The sequence below is a fragment of the Phoxinus phoxinus genome, assembly GCF_949152265.1.
Source record: "Phoxinus phoxinus genome assembly, chromosome: 16".
Taxonomy (NCBI): domain Eukaryota; kingdom Metazoa; phylum Chordata; class Actinopteri; order Cypriniformes; family Leuciscidae; genus Phoxinus; species Phoxinus phoxinus.
The window spans coordinates 1,226,256-1,247,804 of NC_136891.1; the positions used below are offsets into that span (position 1 = coordinate 1,226,256).

The window sequence follows — 21,549 nt, forward strand, 5'->3', positions numbered from 1 at the left end:
TCTGAAGTCTGTCCTTATTTCGCTGCAACTTCTGATTTAATTTTCCATAAGCAGCGATCTAGAAATTTCACCGCCCTCACTGGCTCCCTTTAACCGTTGTAATGGTGACGAGTAGATGATTGACAGCCAAGCCCCTCCCCCGCGCCCATTGGAAAGCATTGAGAAGATTCGAGAGATTTGTGGAACGTACGCGTTCTCGAACTCTCTCAACTGGACGTATATAAATAAGCGTAACGCACGCGCAAGTTTACGCGTCTCCCAAAGTGACAGTTGAGGAGAAAAATCTCACAGCTTTCATCAGGAGAAGTCGCCTAATCTAATTCACTTTAACAAATCATTAAAGGTAAGGAAATATAATTGGAATAACGTCCTAATTCAATACTATTCCACTTGTTTTGTTATTACACGCAAATGTTGTGAGGATATTTGACGTTTAATCCCATTTCATTCATTTTACTAACAGTTGTGATGCTACTGAACATTTAACGTTAAGCTTCACCAGTAACGTTACACGGATTTTTTTAACATGTATTCGATCAAATATAAAGTTCATTTTAAGTTTGTCTTACACCTGTAAGTCGCTGTTACTATATTTAAAAGGGCTTAATTCTGAAATGAAGCGGTGAATAAGGAGTCCATCTGGAGTTTTACCTCAGAGGATTTGCATCCGATTAAACGAGGCTATTAAAATATTCACTGATAATAAATATGCTCATGAACGCATCTGAGGACATCATTATTCCATGTGCATGTTTATAAGAGTGCATTTTAAATATGTGAGTTTTATACATGCATATCGAGGATGTCAATATTAAAGCATAACGTATTGGTATTTTCCCCGACTGAAATTAATCGCATTATAGTGTCTCATTCACATATTAAACGTGTGTACAGTGATAACTGAGGTGATGTTATCCATGTTAATGCATATAGAGAGTTCGGTAGGTTCTAGAAGCTTGTGATGATCCGCTTCGACCGGCAGGTGGCGCTCATTTCCCTTCAGCTTAGTGTGGGAGTTAAAATAAATCCCTGCCTAATGAGTTTAATGGGTTAATAATAGAATATATGTTTAATAATATGCACAACACTTTTGCGTTTGAATTAAACCTCGCTATGAGTCCTCAAATGGTTCAGGTTAGGATAAACTGGAGTGTTTTACTGTATCCACATTTAACCAGCTTCATTTGAATTGAATACTAATGCTTTTTAAATACTAAAATTATAATTAAATAATGACAAGCAACATCTCGTTATGTTGCTTGTCACGTGCTTCTTTATTTTTTTTTACTTTATGTCTTTACTGATGCAATGTATTAAAATAATTAATTTATTACATTTTTAAATTAATACATATTTAGCTTACTGTGATTTGTATGTAAATTTATGAAATGCATAACTAAGACAGTTACCTCTGATAACAGATCACTCTAAATTGTAATGTGGACTCTGATAGAAATGTACAATTAAATTAAAAGTCCCCCTGTAGTCAATAATTGTATCCCTTAAAACTCATCTTTGATCACCAAAATTACATATTTAAATGGTTTTCCTTGAAAAAATATTCTTCATATCTAGAATGTAACTCGACACCCTTGCCTCATTTAGTATGCGCGGTTCTATGAATATGCAAATGAGCCCCGCCTCCACTCACTCACTCACTCAGAGATCCACTGGTGGACGATCACACGTTGATCTGATTGGTCAAGGTAGTGTGTGACGTCAGAAACACCAGCGATTTCACACCGTGTGTTTGAGACTGTCTTTGGTTCACTGCAGTTTTAAGCAGAAAATACTCAGCAATGCTGTCCACTTATGAACTTACACATGGTGTGTGTTAAAGCTTATTAAAAATAGACATAAACAACATTAAAAGCGTGATTTTCACCACAGGAGGACTTTAAATATTCCATCCAAAATAAGTTTGTGTTTACATAATAAGTGTGTGTTCTGTGTATAATTATTTTGTATATATAAATACACACATATGCATATATATTTACATTTTTTTTGCATGTTTATACTGTATATTTATTTATACATACTTTATATTATAAATATTTTATATATTAATAAAATGTTTCTTAAACATATACATGCATGTGTGTGTATTTATATATTCAAAATATTTATACACACAGTACACACGCATATATTATGTAAACAAACTTTTATTTTGGATGTGATTAATCGCGATTGCCCTTCTACTGTCATTTAATTTGATGCTTTTCACGCATAACTCAAATCTGAGATGGTGCCAATGATCCTCGTCAAATAGTGTGTGTGTATTTAACATTGTGTTTGTCCCACACACACACACACACACTCACAGATGCCGGAGGCGCACGACCAGCCGATGGAGGACGAGGAGGCCGAGACCTTCGCGTTCCAGGCTGAGATCGCTCAGCTCATGTCTCTGATCATCAACACCTTCTACTCCAACAAAGAGATCTTCCTCAGAGAGCTCATCTCCAACTCCTCAGATGTGAGTCAATCAGAGATTTAACCTCATCGTTCCCTCAAGTTTTGTAACGCATCTTTCCCTCGCGGGTCAAAATGACCCGAAGCCCTAAAATTATATATAATTGTTTGTTTTTTTGTCCACAAAGCTTTTTTTATCTAATTTTGATAATATTTTGACACTTTACGGCTACACTTTATTTGGTAACACTTTATTTTTCAGTGTCCTTGTTACATATGTAATAACAGTAAATTATGCATAATTACATGCAACTAACCCTCAACCAAACCCTAATCCTACATAATCTCTATAGTAAGTACATGTAGTACAATATATAATTAAATATATATTTACACTGTAACAATAACACCTTAAAATATAGTGTTACCCACTTTATTTTAAGGTGTAATTTGTACAGTGTAATTATCTTAGGGCTGTCCGTTAAACGAGTTATTAACGGCATTAACGCTAACCCATTTTAACTGCGTCAATTTTTTTATCGAGAGATTAACGCCTAGCAAACTTTGTAGTTTTTTTCAGATGCTTTTGCAACAACTAGTAACGGTATTAAAACTACTCCACCACACCGGATCTAGCGAGACCAGAAACAAAACAACAGGCGCGCACACACTTGTCGCCACACACACTTGTTTTGGACGAGAAGCGCAGCGCCGAGCCGCGTCTAGCACAACTCGTATCGCACATCGGACGCGCGCTTTCTTAGTTTATGGCCAGCAATAAAAACGCAGAATGGCGTCGCCGGTGTGTGTACACTCATAGAATAATGTGTTCGAACTTTAAATACGAGGCGCTGCGCTTCTCGTCCGGTGTGCGACGTCCTTTAACGTTACGTTTTGAGATGATGAACGATGAGCGCGAGACGCCGAAATAGATGCCAATAAGATTCTGAATGGAAAGTTTACTTTTAAAAAGTTGCCGAATCGTTCAATTGACAAGACCAAAGTGATCTGTGTGTTGTGTCGTTGTGAACTGAGCTGTCATCGTCCAGTCTGAATACCACTTGATGGCCAATCACACACACACACACACACACAGCTGATGCGTTTCTACACCCACTCGTCAACATCAGTAACGTTACCTCGTCAGTATTTCTTTCACCCTTTTATTGATGGACAGTGTTACATTGTGTGAGAGATTATTTGCTCCAAGTGAGAATGTTAGTGTGAAATTGAACACAGTACATGTTGTTTTCAATAAAAAACAAAAACACACTTTTCCATGTTGATAAGAGCATTAAAATGAGAAAAAATAATGGGACAAATGAAATCAAGAGACATTTAGAATAGATACAAATTTGCGATTAATCGTGAGTTAACTATGACATTAATGTGATTAATCGCGAGCTAACTATGACATTAATGTGATTAATCGTGAGTTAACTATGACATTAATGTGATTAATCGTGAGTTAACTATGACATTAATGTGATTAATCGCGAGCTAACTATGACATTAATGTGATTAATCGTGAGTTAACTATGACATTAATGTGATTAATCGTGAGTTAACTATGACATTAATGTGATTAATCGCGAGCTAACTATGACATTAATGTGATTAATCGTGAGTTAACTATGACATTAATGCGATTAATCGTGAGTTAACTATGACATTAATGTGATTAATCGTGAGTTAACTATGACATTAATGTGATTAATCGTGATTAAATATTTTAATCATTTGACAGCCCTAAATTATAGATTTAAGTACTCAGTAATAATAATTAACTACATCTACATACTATAGGGTTAGGATTAGGTTTAGGGTTAATTGCATGTAATTATGCATAATTTACTGTTTTTACAAAAGGAACTAAATTCATAAGGAACTAAATATTTCTTCTGTTTTCTCATCAGGCTTTGGACAAAATCCGCTATGAAAGTCTCACAGACCCGAGCAAGCTGGACTCGGGAAAAGACCTCAAAATCGAAATCATTCCCAACAAAGAAGAGCGCACACTCACGATCATCGACACCGGCATCGGCATGACCAAAGCGGACCTCATTAATAACCTGGGCACCATCGCCAAATCCGGCACAAAGGCCTTCATGGAGGCCCTTCAGGCTGGAGCCGACATTTCAATGATTGGTCAGTTCGGCGTGGGTTTCTACTCCGCATACCTGGTGGCCGAGAAAGTCACGGTCGTCACCAAACACTTAGATGACGAGCAGTATGCATGGGAGTCGTCCGCAGGCGGGTCATTCACCGTTAAAGTGGACACCTGTAAGTGCAACGCAAGCGCTCGTTTACATACGGTTTAATTATTTTAACCCTCTGGTGTTTTTCGCGTGTCGGTCAAAAATGGGCGAAATTCTTTTTTTTTTTTCAATTAAATAAATATACTATATTTTAGTTTGCTAATGTTTTTTATTTGATTTTATGGTACTAAATTATATTTACGCTTTATTTATAATGCATTTATTCACTTTTTGAGCATAGACCTGAAAATGCAATTTTCTAACTTAGAAACTGTGGTAAATTTTTAACGCTTTAGAGCGACAGACAGAAGTTTGATCTCTTTTTAAAGACGGCACAAAAAAGTTACTTAATTTTACGTTAGGGCTGTAAACGATTAATCGCGATTAATCGAATCCAAAATAAAAGTTTGTGTTTACATAATATATGTGTGTGTATTGTGTATAATTATTTTGTATATATAAATACACACACATGCATGTATATATTTAAGAAACATTTGTTATTTATATATAAAATAGTTATATTTATATATAATATAAATCATATGCAGTATATAAATGCAAATATTTCTCAAATATATACATGCATGTGTGTGTATTTATATATACAAAAGTAATTATACACAATACACACACATATATTATTTTAATATTCCAAACTTTTATTTTGGATTCGATTAATTGCGATTAATCGTTAACAGCCCTATTTTACGTTTATTGTTATGAAAAATTGTGCAAAAATACTATTTTCGAATTTTATATGAAATATATATATTTTAAAAATCACGTTTTACTCTAAAACTGCAAGAAAATCAAAGCCATAAATCTAAACAAGTTGTGTTCCAAATTTGAGGTTCATATCTCAATAAATTAGTGTTCAGTGAGATGTTGTTCGGCTGCAGTACCGAACGCTTCCACTAGAGGAAACTCTCATTCATTTACAATGCGTTATTTTTGACCGCGAGCAGCACAAGTGTGACTATTATTACAGGACCATTAAACCTTCGAATCATTTCAGTGTTTCCTCTAGGATTTTTTCCAGCTGTGGTGGCAGGCCCATTTCCCCAGGGGGAGGGGGCGTCGCCCATGCGTGATATTCCCATGGGCCACGACCCCTTGCCCCAGGTGTTTAAACCTCCCCTAAGTATTATAATTAGGGATGGGTATCGATTCAGATGTTCCGATTCGATTTCAATTCGCAAGCTCTCAATTCGATTCAATTTCGATTCTCGATTACACTCAATGAATATACTGTAGATTTAACACAAAACCTATATTTATAAAAAAGAACAGTGAACATAAGTTTACGAGTGGTTAATTAATAAAAAGAAATTAAGAGCCAGTATATTAAACTCTTATTATTTTAGGTACACTTGGGTACATTAAAACAGCATATATCAAATGCATACAATGAATAGACAGGATTTTGATGCAAGATGAAAAATTGATTATTGAAAAAGTCAGAACAGTCTCATGCCTTGATCAAACAGGATCAGGTTATTTTATGTTTAAGATAAAACAAACATAAAATCTCACTGCATTAGAATAACATGGAGGCTGCAAGCCTATGAAGTGTAGGAAAACTAATACTGGCTTTTGGGTGATATATAAATAAATATGGGGAAAAAAATCGATTCATAGCCTTTGAGAATCGATATTGAATTAACCACAATTTAAAAAACGATTAATCGAAAAATAGTTTTTCTAGTTATAATATGAAAGGTTCCAATTTACAGCGGCAATGCGATTATGCGCATCCCGTGCGCCGAATGATGCACTTGAAGCAACTCGAAGTCACAGCGTGCAGCGCTTCGCATTGAAAAGTGTTAGCAGAGTACACAGACAACACACGAAATACTGTTTCACAACTACCAGTCTCTCTGACTGGCACACTTTATTTAAAAGCACAAAGCGAAGAGATATTTGATGCTTACTGTATTATATCTATGCAACAGTTTATTTAGCCTTTTCTTTTAACAGTTTTACATTTCAGTTACAGTGCGCATGAAGAACAATTCGAATTCAGAGTGCTCAGTGCTGTAATCTAACAGAACTAACGCAATAAACTCCAGTAACAGTAAGATAAAGTAATTTTATGCAAACCATAGACCTTTATCTACAAATAAAGTATAATAATGTGAACATTGATCTTGGAGAGTGTCATCGTGTTACTCGTAACCGAACGCGACGCGATGTTTGAGTTCTGAATGGAGAATGACTGAGGAGAGATGAGTTTTCATTAACTTTAACTTAACGACTTCAATATTATTTTTTACCTCACATTATGCTATCGAATGACTTTAGAAGTCTTGGAATATAGTGCACGAAAACTTTATGGTGCTTTACAATGTTTTTTATGCCTTTAGTGGGGCTTAACAATAACACAATAGTATGCACAATATCGGACGGACCTCACTGAGAAGCTGCAGCCGTGGCGGGAGGATTTTTGGTGTGGCGGCCCACCACGGCTGAATGAATGTAGCGGAAACACTGCATTTCCATGATTTATTTGTGTTCACACAGCAAGTGCCAAAACCTTTACCAAGTTTCACCATTCCGATGAAGAAGAAAAAAAAAAAGTAAAATTTTTCGGGTCAAAAATGACCAAACAGCACCAGAGGGTTAAAGACGCTTGTGTTTGAATCACTGTACTGGAACTGTAATGTGAAATTAATGTTTTTTTTATAGCCGAGCCAATGGGCCGCGGCACAAAAGTGGTCCTGCACCTGAAGGAGGATCAGATGGAGTACATCGAGGAGCGGCGCGTCAAGGAGATCGTGAAGAAGCACTCGCAGTTCATTGGCTACCCCATCACGCTCTTCGTGAGTGTTTATTGGCTCATTCTGCAGAACAGGAAATTAGATTTTAAGTTAACGCTTCAATAATTTATCCACACATTCACATGGTCACGGTTTTCTGATGACGTGACATGCAGGTCAGCAAATAAAATTCGTTTTATTTTGATTTGTTTTATGTATTTTAAATTTACGTTTATTATTTAATTATTAGCTTCAGTTTGGGGAAACCCTGGTTTAGATTAATTAATTTAAATAATGTTTATTTTTCCCCTTTCTTACTTCCAGGGGGTACTTTGTAAAAGCGAGGAAAAGTTTTTTTTTTGGTATTGTTTATAAATTTTTTTACTATTCCGTAATTACAAAAAAATTACCATATTTAAATATTTTTTTATTTTATTTTTTATTTAAATGTTTTGCTAACAGACAATTTAATCCATAATTTAAAAAAATGACTATATATATATTTGTTTATTTATTTGTTGTTGATATGTTTAATTAAGCTACTATTGTATACTTTTATTTAAAAAAAGGCATAATACATAATTAATGTTTTTTCGTATTTTATTTATATTTTTACAAATAATGTATAATTTATCTACTATTACATAATTTTTTTTAAGCATATTAATAGTTTTTTTTTGTATTTTGTTTATTTTACATTTTTGCTGATATAATGTATCTATAAAGTGTAGATATAATATATAATGTTCTATTCCATCGTTTAAAAAAATGACCTCATACTTACGTTGTCAAAAGTGCATAAAAACATCACACTCGACTAGTTACTTTTATGAAGTTATAATTTATTAATGCTTACAGTACACTTTTCTTCTAATAGAATATTTGAAGATCTTGCTTGCTTAAAAAATGTACTTTTATAAATGAGGAAAATGACGAACACATCCCTCTCATGCATGTACAGATTAGTCATTTATGCTGTGCTTTGTGCATGTAAAAAAACAAAGATCAAACAAACCTTTTGTTTTCAGGTCGAGAAGGAGCGCGACAAGGAGGTGAGCGATGATGAAGAAGAGGCGGAGGAAGAGGAGAAGAAAGAGGAAGAGGAGGGCGAGAAGGACGGGGACAAGCCCGAGATCGAAGACGTGGGCTCAGACGAGGAGGACCACGATGACAAGTGCTCCGACAAGAAGAAGAAGAAGAAGAAGAAGATCAAGGAGAAGTACATCGACCAGGAGGAGCTGAACAAGACCAAACCCCTGTGGACACGCAACCCCGACGACATCACAAGCGAAGAGTACGGCGAGTTCTACAAGAGCCTGACCAACGACTGGGAGGATCACCTGGCCGTCAAGGTGACTGTCTGCCTGAAGCAGAGATGGTAGATGTGCAGAAACTGATAGATGTGCAGTATAATGGTGTGTTCACACCGGAATAGCGCAACAGGCGCGAGTGATTTCAATGTTAAGTCAATGCAAAGACGCGTTATGCGCGTAAAAAATTTCTGCGGCACGAATGAGGCGTAGAGTGCGGCGTGGTAGACGCGAATACGCCTCATTCGCGCGTCAAGTTCGTGTGAATGGCGCGAATTAAGCGTCTGGCGCGTTAAGCGCGATTGATTTTATGTAGTGCTTTTTGTGCATTCACGCGTTTGGCGCGAATTCGCGTCTGCCGCCCGAGTTAAATAATCTGAACTTCTGCGTCAATTCGCGCCGCGTTAACCAATCGGAGCCTGCTTGCTGCTGTCACGTGGTGAAGTGACGTGATAAACGGAGAAAGGCCCGATTTTCAGATTATAATGTTAACATAAAGACCTAAATGTGTATTTTGGACTTTTTTTCACCACAAGTCTAAAGAAGACATGTTATTGAAGACAAATATCCAAAAATCTCAAAATTGACCAGTGAAAAAAAAAAAACTATGTTTTTGCCTGCCGTGTCTCGCCTTAATTGAAATAAAAAAAAATGTTATGACCAACACGCGACACGCGTGACCGACATTTTTGACCGACACGCGAAGAGCACCAGAGGGTTTAGTTTAACCGACTGATTGTGTGTTTGTTTTTCCTTGTAGCACTTCTCTGTGGAAGGCCAGCTGGAGTTTCGCGCGCTGCTCTTCATTCCTCGCCGAGCTCCGTTCGACCTCTTCGAGAACAAGAAGAAGAAGAATAACATCAAGCTGTACGTGCGCAGGGTCTTTATCATGGACAACTGCGACGAGCTCATCCCAGAGTACCTCAGTAAGAGTCAAATCTAAGTCTGATTCTGAATATACTCTTAAGACGCAAACGCCACACAGATTTCAGTGTTTCTAGGTAACCCTAAGTCTCAGTGTTGTTTATTTTGCTGTGTTTTAAACCCTGTAAAGCGTGACATAAGAAGTATCTGGAAGACATATTTTAAAAAATCTTAAGTTTTTATGGCTCGTAAAGTATGATATAGTGAGGACATTTTTTTATATGGACAGATAAGATGAAATTCTGATGCTTGTGATGTAAATCAGTGAGTTTTTATAACAGTAGCAGATACTTACATAAAATGCATTTAAATATCAATATTTGTCAATAATATGTCTTAGTAAGATGATATTTAAATGATCAATACATATAATGCAATGCAATACAATGATTATTGAGAGATAAAACTTCTTCAAAAGCCTGATGATCATATTTGATACTTTCTAATAAATTATGTCTGATAATCAAGTAAACCGAAGCTGCTTCAGTGCAGTTGAAATATTACTAAGAATATAAAAGTTATTGTTTACTTAAAATCATATAAACATTTAATACATTTATAAATGTTTACTTATAAAAATCAGTGCAGATTTGACACGTGAAGCACGAGCTGACATTCGTAAAATTTCACTATGATTAAAAGAAGTCTAAACTATCAATCGTTTTGATTAGGGATGCACCGATATAAACATTTTTCGATAACCGATAATTCTTTATATTTGAAAGCCGATAACCGATATATTGGCCGATACATTTTTTAGAGCCTCTTTACAAAAAAAAAAACTTCTCATCACGTCCCAAGCACACAATTATGTTTTCATTATAATTTTATGAAGCTTATATGACAAGATTTGCTTACCGTAGTTTCCATTTTAAAGTGATTCCAATCATATTTCAAGCAATTCAAAACATGTTGAACAGTGCACTTCTGAAGTGTCTCAGCTGAAGGGAATAATATATTATTTATCGACTTTAATATACAGTATATTGCAGAATAACACTGTACAGACTTATCATTTTTATTAGGGATGCACCAATATGAAAAGTTTGGCCGATACCGATAACCGATAATTCTTTATATTTGAATGCCGATAACCGATATATTGGCCGATACATCTAAATATTGATTTTTTTATAATTTATTCTAGCATGATTACAAAAACAAAAGTCTCACCATTAAAATCACGTCCTAAACACACAATTATAATGTTTTTATTATAATTTTATGTAGCCGATATGACAGACTTGCATTTCACCCGTTTTCGTTTTTTTTTTTTTAAGTGATTCAAATCATATTTCAAGCAATTCAAAACCATTACGTTGAACAGTGCACATCTGAAGTGTCTCAGCTGAAGGAAATTATCCATTATTTATCGGCTTACAAATGTTCTTATCTGGCCGATAACAATAACATTAAAAAGAACCGATATCGATTGATACCGATATGGTGGCCGATATATCGCGCATCCCTAGTTTCGATCATTTACCGGCTTTCGAAAAGGTGCAAATCAAATATGAGACAGTAGGGTTAATATGATCCATCTTTCCTCCCAGACTTCATTAAGGGTGTCGTGGACTCTGAGGATCTGCCGCTGAACATCTCCAGAGAGATGCTTCAACAGAGCAAGATCCTGAAAGTCATCCGCAAGAACCTGGTCAAGAAGTGTCTGGATCTCTTCACCGAACTCGCTGAGGACAAAGACAACTACAAGAAGCTTTACGAGCACTTCTCCAAGAACATCAAGGTGAAAACTGATGCTCCTAGCGCTTAAAACAAGTGCTTTAACCCTTCCCTTAGGTCATTTTGACCCGAAACTCTTTTTTTTTTTAATTGAGTGTTCATCAGAGGGGTCCAAGACCCCAGGACTTTTGTCACACTTGAATGGATTCGAGGAGTTTTGTTGTTATAATTTTAAAAAGTATCAAATCCTTCCCTCTCGGGTCAGTTTGACCCCCATAGGAACGAGGAATGCTTCATTACAAATAGAAAATCATAAAAATTCAAACTAAAAATGCTAAAACTTTACCAAAAAAGTATCTTATAATGTCTACATGTGTATCTGAATGCATACTGAAGAGAAATGACTTTAGGACCCAGCGGAACAGCTCATTTGCTCCACATAGAGCTATAAGTTCATCTAGAGTCATCAAATATCATGTTATATTATTTATTTTTTTCCACAAGAGGTCGGCAAAGACACACAATGAAAGATATTTTGAGCTGAATTAAAAGGGTTTTGAATGAAATTGTGAGTTATTTTGAATTTAAGTTGAAAGAATGTGAGGAATGTGCTTAAATTATTATCTATTTATTGATAAAATCTAGTAATTTAACGGTAAATACATAAAAAAATCTCTAAAACAAATTTAACAAATATTATCAAAATGAAATAAAAATAAGCTTTCTGGACACATTTTTTTATAATTAAGTATAATTTTAGGGCTTCGGGTCATTTTGACCCGCGAGGGAAAGATGAAGATGAAGGTTAAAGGTTATAAAGGAGTAAATAAATTATGTTTTCCTCACACACAGCTGGGCATTCATGAGGACTCTCAGAACAGAAAGAAGTTGTCAGAATTGCTTCGCTTCTACACGTCCGCTTCTGGAGACGAGATGGTTTCCCTCAAAGACTACGTCACGCGCATGAAGGACACGCAGAAGCACATCTACTACATCACCGGTTAGTAGTTGGTCAATGAACTTAAACATTATTTTAATTAGGGCTGGGTATCAATTCGATTTCGATTCGCAAGCTCTAAATTCGATTCCCGATTCGCTCAATGAATTCAGATTTAAGACAAATCCTATATTTATAAAAAAGAATAGTTAGCATAAGTTAACAAGTGGTTAAGTAATAAAAAGAAATTAAGAGCCACAAACCTGTATATTAAACTCTTCTTATTTTAGGTACACTTGGGTGCATTAAAACAGAACCCAACTCTATATTTCAAATGCATACAGTGAATAGACAGGATTTTGATGCAAGATGAAAAATTTATGCTGAAAATTGGACAAGTCAGAACCGTTGCATGCCTTGATCAAACAGTGACATAATGAACAGTGGAGGAAAACTAAAACTGGCTTTTGGGTTGATAGATAAATAAATATTGGGGGGAAAAAATGGATTCGTGGCCTTTGAGAATCGATTTTGAATCGACCAAATTTTAAAATACGATTAATCGAAAAATCAATTCATCGTCCTTGAAATCCTTAAAAGTTTGTGAATCTGGGGGAAAAAATCCTTGCAATTTTCTTACAATTGTCAAATCTCTCCAAAGGCGAGACCAAAGATCAGGTGGCGAACTCGGCCTTCGTGGAGCGCCTGCGCAAAGCCGGTCTGGAGGTGATCTACATGATCGAGCCCATCGATGAATACTGCGTTCAGCAGCTGAAGGAGTTCGAGGGCAAGAACCTGGTGTCCGTGACCAAAGAGGGTCTGGAGCTTCCCGAGGACGAGGACGAGAAGAAGAAGCAGGAGGAGAAGAAGGCCAAGTTCGAAAACCTGTGCAAGATCATGAAGGACATCCTGGAGAAGAAGGTTGAGAAGGTAATGATCAATTAATATAGGGATGCACCGATATGAACATTTTGGCCGATACGATAACCGATAATTCTGTTTCAGAGCCGATAACCGATAAATTGGCCGATAAATCTAAATCCAAATTTTTACTTTAAAAAATCTTTATTTTCTCGAGAGCCCTCCTTTCAGGGACCCCGATCGCAGAAGTGTGTGTGGCTGGATGGGCATGTGTCAGATTCTGTAGCCTGGAGATTCCTCCTACGCCAGGCAGTCGAGTACAAGCTTCACACGGGGACAGGCAGGGCTCGCTGTGGCAGAGTGGGTTCCCCAAAGTGTTGTCATCAGCGCAGTCTTTTACGTCTTAAAAACTTTTTTTTTTTTAAAGGTTAAAAAAATAAAAAATATGTTGCTTTTTTTTTTTTACGTTAGGATAAAAAATTTTTTTTGTCAAATTCTTTAAAATTTACTTTATATTACTTTATATTATTTACCTTAGAATACTTTATATTAAAATATACCTTATTTTAGAATGTTACCAAGAAAACATCAAAACAAAAACAAAAATGTTTTTAAAAAAGTTTAAAAAACGTAAAAATATGTTAATGTACAAGCTTCAAACAAATTAAAAAAAAAGTTAAAAAAGAATGTTCAGAAAATGTGTAAAATTGTTTAAAATTATACTAAAGTGTTAAAAATATACCGCTGTCATCGACGCAGTGCGAGTTCCCTCGAAAGGGACCGTCTTAAAAACAATTTTAAAAAAAGTTAAAAAACGTAAAAATATGTTACAAATGGACAAGTTTAAAAAAAAAATTTGTTAAAAACTTGTCAAATTCTTTTGCAATTATACTTAAGTGTTAAAAATATACCTAATTTTAGAATGTTACCAAGAAAACAGCAAAACAAAAATGGTTTTAAAAAAACTAAAAATATATGTTAATGTACAAGCTTAAAAAAAAAAATCTAAATTTTTTGTTAAATTTGTTAAATTATATTTAAGTGTAAAAAATATACCTCCGTCATCTCCGCAGTGCGCAGTTCTGTTCCCTCGAAAGGGACCATCTCGGGTTACGACTGTCACTGCGTCCCCCCGCCACGCCTCCTCCTCCTGGGAGAGACTTGCTTCATGGCAGAAGCTAACTCTGCTGTGTGCCGTGTATGCCGTCACATGTTACGTCATGACGCAGCACCAATAGGGTTGGATTAGTTTCATTCATACTTCAGAAGAGTTACGCTAGTGGCGTTCCCCAAAGTGTCGTCATCGACGCAGTGTCTCGTTCTCAGGGAACAAGGGTTACAGCCGTAACCCGAGACGTTATCTTTCTCAAAATAAATTCCTGGACCCCATTTTGAAAAGCCCTGAATTAAACAGTGCAGTGGTGCTTCTATACATCAGGTTTGATTGTCATGTTTATTCCTGCGTCAGGTCACCGTCTCCAACCGTCTGGTGTCTTCGCCTTGCTGCATCGTCACAAGCACATACGGCTGGACGGCCAACATGGAGAGGATCATGAAGGCTCAGGCCCTGAGAGACAACTCCACCATGGGCTACATGGCCGCCAAGAAGCACCTGGAAATCAACCCGGACCATCCCATCGTCGAGACCCTGCGAGTGAAGGCAGAAGCCGACAAGAACGACAAATCGGTGAAGGATCTGGTGATCCTGCTGTTCGAGACGGCGCTGCTCTCCTCGGGCTTCACGCTGGACGACCCGCAGACGCACTCCAACCGCATCTACAGGATGATCAAACTCGGCTTAGGTTAGGAGTTTGCTTTAAAAATTTGTTGTTTTTAAATGTTTGAAAAAAGGAAGAAAAAAAAAGGAAATGTAGAAGCTTAAAAAAATATATTTTTTTAAAAAATTGTAAAATTCTTACAAAATATACTAAAGTGTTAAAAATTAACTTTTTTTAGAATGTGTTTAGTGTTAAAAATATACATTTGTTTATTTAAAAAAAAAAATTTGTTAAAAATTGACAAGCTTGAAACATTTTTTTTAGCTAGAATTCTTTAAAATCAAATTCTTTAAAATTATACTTGTTAAAAATATACTTTTTTTTAGAATGTTACCAAGAAAACAGCAAAACAAAAACAAAAATGTTTTATAGAAAATTAAAAAAACTTAATATGTTAAAAATGGACAAGCTTAAAACTATTTTTTTTTAAAGTTAGAATTGAAAAACAAAATGTGTCAAATTCTTTACAATTATACATTAGTGTTAAAAATATACCTTTTTTTATTTAAAATGTAATAAAAAAACAAATTTTTTTTTAAAAATTGACAAGCTTAAAACTTTTTTAGTTAGAATTTTTTTTAAATGTGTAAAATTATTTAAAAATTAAAAATATACCTTATTTTAGAATGTTACCCAGAAAACAGCGAAACTAAAACTAAAATGTTTTTAAAAATATGTAAAAAATTTACAAGCTTAAAACTATTTTTTTTTAAATGTAATAAATAAATAAAATTCTTTACAATTATACTTGTTAAAAATATATATATTTTTTAGAATGTTACCAAGAAAACAGCAAAACGAAAACAAATGTTTTAAAAAATTCAAAAAAACTTACAAATATGTTAAAAGTGGACAAGCTATAAACAAAAAAAAGTTAGAATTAAAAAACAAAATGTGTAAAATTCTTTACAATTATACTTTAGTGTTAAAAATATACCTTTTTTTTATTTAAAAATAAAAATTTAAAAAACATACAAAACTAAAACAATGTAAAAACAAAAATATTAAAATAATGTTTAATCAAACTCAAACTCAGTGCAGAAACAGTGCGTTTAAAACAGTGAATGATGTATGTGAATGTATAATGACATTCATCATGACTGTGTGTGTGTGTGTGTGTGTGTGTGTGTGTGTGTGTGTGTCTCAGGCATCGACGAGGACGATGCTCCCACAGAAGAGACGAGTGCCGCTCCGGTCGAGGAGATGCCGGTGCTCGAGGGAGACGACGACGCCTCACGCATGGAGGAGGTCGACTGAGCACACGTGGACATCAAGAAGAATATGAAGAAAAAAAACATGCAAAAAAACATGTGTGAGGAGTGTGAGGACACACACTCACTGTCTCTAAGATTTCAGACTCACTGTGTAAAAAGTTTTCATTGACCGCACCTCTCATCCTCCCACCTTCCCTTTTTTGTATTATTTTGAGTTGTATTTGCGATTTTTTTGTATTTATTAACATTCCAATGTTGATTTTTGAGTGTTTATGGGATGTAAAGTATGACAGACTGATACTGTATTACTGACACGACGGGGTCCTGAAATAAAGCTCAGCATATCGGGAGTCTTCATGTATATACCTTATTTAAAATAAAAAAGTTACCATGAAAACAGCAAAACAAAAACATAAATACATTTTTTTTAAACATAAAAATAGGATGTTTTAAATGTAAAACAAAAACTTAAACTGGAAAATTATTGTAAATGTTACAAAAAAAAAAAAACTGTTTAAAATAAACAAAAATTTGGGCAAAATTTAAAAACATAAATGTGTTAAAAATGTAAGAAAAAAGCAAAACATAAATGTAAAAGCAGATTATGTGGACCGCACCACTTTCCCTTTTTTGTATTATTTTGAGTTGTATTTGCGATTTTTTTGTATTTATTACATTCCAATGTTGATTTTTGAGTGTTTATGGGATGTATGGCACTGGTACTGTATTACTGACACGACGGGGTCCTGAAATAAAGCTCAGCATATCGGGAGTCTTCATGTTTATTTATTTTTTGTTCTAGTAAGTTTCTGACTAATACAGTAAAGAAAACATAATCGCGTTTGTTAAAAACAGGATGAGTTTAATTAAATGCTACAATGATGCGTTCTTATCCGACATGTACTCTACCATTCATATATAGTTTAATAGAAATTATTCATGCATCATCTTGAAAACATAAAAATGTGTTTAAAAATACAGCCTTATTGTAAATTAATTGGAAAAAAAACACTAAACCTTATTTTAAATTATTTAAAAAATTGTCAATATTACTTCAAAGCAAGAATGTTTAAACAAAAAAAAAGTTTGTTAAAAAACATGCAAATGTTAAATTACAAACTCAAAAATATTTCCTAGAAAATTTTAAAAACAAGAGTTGTAAACAAATCTTTAAAAAAATAATAATTAAAACACAAAAATATGTTTACACATTTCTAAACATTTTGTGGATTTTTAACAAGTAAACGTTTAAAAGCACAAAAATGTTCAACCTTAATGTAAATAAAAAACAAATATTTTCAATTATTTTTAAACATACAAACGTTCAAAACCTTTTTTTTAATTGTTACCAAAAACATACAAATTAAAAAAACTAAAAATATTTAAAAACAAAAATGTGTTTGAAAGTTCTTCAAAACATTGTAAATTGTTATATAAAAAACCCCCACAAAATTAAAGCTTAATTTAAAAAAATGTAAAACCTTATTTTAAAGTGTTACCACAAAACATGAAGTAAAATTATTTTAAAATATACATTATCTATATTTGTCACACTTAAATTATTTAGATCATCAAACAAATTTTTATATAACAGATAACCCAAGTAAATACAAAATGCAGTTGAGTTTATACATGCATACATGCATACATATAATATATATTTATTTATTTATTTATTTATTTATTTATTTAATAATTTTGTGTGTATATTTATGTACACACACACACGCGCGCGCGCGTGTTTAAACTGTTAATATTAATGTAGAGCTCATACAGTGAGTGCCCATCAGATGGCAGCAGAATAATGCATAAAACACATAATAAAACAGCGCCAACATTTCAAACACTCGAGACACACACGAGTCCATAAAGCGGCGAAGTGAACATAAATAATATTGTGTTTATAAAGCACACATTATTTAACTGCAGCACTGAATGGTTTAGTGTCCTCCTCAGTGTAAAATATTACATTAAGTAGAAAATACGTTGCTTTAATATGAGCTGCCTTCATATCTCATCAGATGAGAACGAAAGAACAGTTGAAGTGCAGGAGAAGGGGAGATGCAGGATGAGTTCATTATCTATTCAGTTTAGTTCAGTTAAGTTTAATTCAGTTTAGTTCAGTCCCGTTTAATTCAGTTTAGTTTAGTGTGGTAACGTTAATTAACCAGCTGCAGGAGTTTCTCTCACAGACACACACTGACTGACTGACTGACTGGAAACACACGGTTCTGAGTGCCATGCCGAATAAAGTCAAGAAAGACAAGGTGAGATACATATTCCCGGGGTCTTATGTGGAGGAAAATCTGAGAAAATTGGAAAAAATATGGATTTATACTCGGATCAAAGAGGCAGATTAGTTTCATCCCTCAGCTCGAGACATTAGCATTCATGCTAACTCCAGCTCTGCTCGCCATAAACCCGGTTATATAGGCGTGCGATTCAAAACATTTAACAGATTTACATCCCTAGATGCCAAACTGAGCACTTTAAGTGACTTTAAACGAACTCTGTTTGTATTAATGTACAGTTTATTTACGTATACGTTCAGGTTTCGTAGCGAAGCTAACTTTAGCCGGTTAGCAGGATAATATTGGTGGTTTCTCATTTATGTAAATATTGTTGTGATTGAATGTATAAAATGCTTGTATATAAAAATAAATTTGAGATTTTTTTGCGTGTATTTAGTGTTGCAGTCAAGGTTTGAACATTAGTTGCTTAAGATGGATTGCTATTTATAAGCTGGTCTTTTTCTGTTCACAAAATTAAGTTAATTTTTTTAGGGGGAAATGCAAGATCGCTTTTTTATAGTCTTTATTTTCTTTATAGGATTCAACAAAATCTGCAAAAGTTGGTAAAACAGGAGGACAGGAGAACTCCGAACATGAGGTAAATCAGACTGGATTATCTATCTATCTATCTATCTATCTATCTATCTATCTATCTATCTATCTATCTATCTATCTATCTATCTAATGTTTTTTGTGTGTATAGTAATTTTATTATAATTTGTTTTTTGTGTGTGTCATTTTCGTTAATATAGGCTAATTATGTATTTAGCACATCAAGTTAAACTAAATAAAGATAAGTAGGGATGCACTGATATGAAAATTTTGCCCGATAACGATAATTCTTAAAGGAGAACTCCGGTCAATTTTAACATTGAGCTCAATTTTTTGTAAATTTGGAGTGCTGTCAATACAGAAAACAACGACAAAAATCTGTGTTGCCTACACCGTGTTATCCTCTTTTTAAAATTTACACCCTATTGACTTGAATGGGGCAAGTTTTAAACTTAACCAGTTCTTAGTCTTATCATCCTTGATGTGTCATTACAAGTGCCCAGCCACTCTGAAGGAATCACTCAACATGGCTGGGCACTTGTAATGACACATCAAATATGTTAAGAGGATAAAAGCAGGTTTAAAACTTGCCCCATTCAAGTCAACAGGGTGCAAATTTTAAAAAGAGGATAACACGGTGTAGGCAACACCGATTTTTGTCGTTGTTCTCTGTATTGACAGCACTCCAAATTTACTAAAAATTGAGCTCAATGTTAAAATTGACCGGAGTTCTCCTTTAAAAGCTGATAACTGAAATATTGGCCTATAAATCTAAATCTCTTTTTTTTAATGAATTTTCAGAGCCTGATTACAAAAACAAAAGTTTTAACTTTATAATACAATTATAATGTTCTCATTATAATTTTATGTAGCCTAGCTATTTGACAAAAATATGAGACTTTTCCTGTTCAACGTGATTCCAGTCACATTTCAAGTATTTCAAAATCATCATGTTGAACAGTGCACATCTGAAGAGTCTCAGCTGAAGGAAATAATAATACATTATTTATTGGCTTTAATATATCAGCCAGATTTTCTTATCAGGCCGATAGCGATAATATTCCAAATCTATCGGCCAATACCGATATGGTGGCCATTATATCGTGCTTTCCTAAAAATAAGAATTGTTTAATAAAATAAGTTTGTTTTTTTATATTTTTATTTTTAATTCTGACTTTATATCTCACAATTCTGACTTTATATCTCACAATTCTGACTTTATATCTCGCAATTCTGACTTTATATCTCGCAATTCTGACTTTATATCTTACAATCCTGACTTTATATCTCACAATTCTGACTTTATATCTCGCAATTCTGACTTTATATCTCGCAATTCTGACTTTATATCTTACAATCCTGACTTTATATCTCGCAATTGTGACTTTATATCTCACAATTCTGACTTTATATCTCGCAATTCTGACTTTATATCTCGCAATTCTGACTTTATATCTCACAATTCTGACTTTATATCTTACAATCCTGACTTTATATCTCGCAATTGTGACTTTATATCTCACAATTCTGACTTTATATCTCGCAATTCTGACTTTATATCTCGCAATTCTGACTTTATATCTTACAATCCTGACTTTATATCTTACAATCCTGACTTTATATCTCACAATTCTGACTTTATATCTCGCAATTCTGACTTTATATCTCGCAATTCTGACTTTATATCTCACAATTCTGACTTTATATCTCGCAATTCTGACTTTATATCTCGCAATTCTGACTTTATATCTTACAATCCTGACTTTATATCTCACAATTCTGACTTTATATCTCGCAATTCTGACTTTATATCTCGCAATTCTGACTTTATATCTTACAATCCTGACTTTATATCTCGCAATTGTGACTTTATATCTCGCAATTGTGACTATATCACACAATTCTGACTTTATCACGCAATTTTTACTTTATATCACGCAATTCTGACTATATCACACAATTCTGACTTTATCACGCAATTCTGACTTTATCACGCAATTGTGACTATATCACACAATTCTGACTTTATCACGCAATTCTGACTTTGTCTCGCAATTTTTACTTTATATCTCGCAATTGTGACTTTATATCTCACAATTCTGACTTTATATCTCGCAATTGTGACTTTATATCTCGCAATTGTGACTTTATATCTCGCAATTGTGACTTTATATCTCGCAATTGTGACTTTATATCTCGCAATTGTGTCTTTTTATATCTCGCAATTGTGACTTTATATCTCGCAATTGTGACTTTATATCTCGCAATTGTGACTTTATATCTCGCAATTGTGACTTTATATCTCGCAATTGTGATTGTCACGCAATTGTGACTTTATATCTCAATTGTGACTTTATATCTCGCAATTGTGACTTTATATCACGCAATTCTGACTTTATATCACGCAATTCTGACTTTTTATCACGCAAATCTGATTTTATATCTCGCAAATCTGACTATATTACGCAATTGTGACTTGATATCACCCAATTAAGATTTTATAACACTCACTTGAGACTTTATATCATGCAATTCGGACTTTATATTTCTGATGGAAACTCGCAGTT

The 21,549-nt window shown here is 34.2% G+C and overlaps 2 protein-coding genes across 3 annotated transcripts in view; both read left to right on the forward strand.

Annotated features, from left to right (window-relative positions):
* The first annotated feature begins 137 nt into the window (after positions 1 to 137).
* On the forward strand, positions 138 to 16,911 carry LOC306983401 (heat shock protein HSP 90-alpha). Of its 2 annotated transcripts, XR_013794357.1 has the most exons (12): positions 153 to 343; positions 2,330 to 2,482; positions 4,335 to 4,701; positions 7,365 to 7,498; positions 8,464 to 8,787; positions 9,506 to 9,671; positions 11,223 to 11,413; positions 12,202 to 12,349; positions 12,948 to 13,216; positions 14,616 to 14,949; positions 16,073 to 16,356; positions 16,785 to 16,911. XR_013794357.1 is itself a non-coding variant. In XM_079583753.1 (11 exons), exons 2-11 carry the CDS (start codon positions 2,330 to 2,332, stop codon positions 16,180 to 16,182), a joined length of 2,196 nt encoding a protein of 731 aa, XP_079439879.1. In that variant the 5' UTR covers positions 138 to 343; the 3' UTR covers positions 16,183 to 16,558. The 2 variants fall into 2 exon arrangements, 1 of the variants encoding a protein (XP_079439879.1); XM_079583753.1 differs by lacking the exon at positions 16,785 to 16,911 and having other exon boundaries at positions 138 to 343; positions 16,073 to 16,558.
* Positions 16,912 to 17,988: 1,077 nt separating this feature from the next.
* Positions 17,989 to 21,549, forward strand: part of ppp2r5cb (protein phosphatase 2, regulatory subunit B', gamma b) — a 39,690-nt gene continuing 36,129 nt past the window's right edge. Inside the window, exons 1-2 of the mRNA XM_079584816.1 lie at positions 17,989 to 18,406; positions 18,969 to 19,028. Of these exons, the coding sequence (XP_079440942.1) occupies positions 18,380 to 18,406; positions 18,969 to 19,028 (87 nt within the window). The 5' untranslated portion in view covers positions 17,989 to 18,379. The remainder of the gene's footprint in view (positions 18,407 to 18,968; positions 19,029 to 21,549) is intronic.

Excerpts from the sequence above, each read along its gene's own strand:
- LOC306983401 (XM_079583753.1), top strand. The coding sequence starts at position 2,330 with ATGCCGGAGGCGCACGACCAGCCGATGGAGGACGAGGAGGCCGAGACC. Across the intron at positions 8,788-9,505 it reads AGGATCACCTGGCCGTCAAG|CACTTCTCTGTGGAAGGCCA; the intron begins GTGACTGTCTGC and ends TTTTCCTTGTAG. Across the intron at positions 11,414-12,201 it reads ACTTCTCCAAGAACATCAAG|CTGGGCATTCATGAGGACTC; the intron begins GTGAAAACTGAT and ends CCTCACACACAG.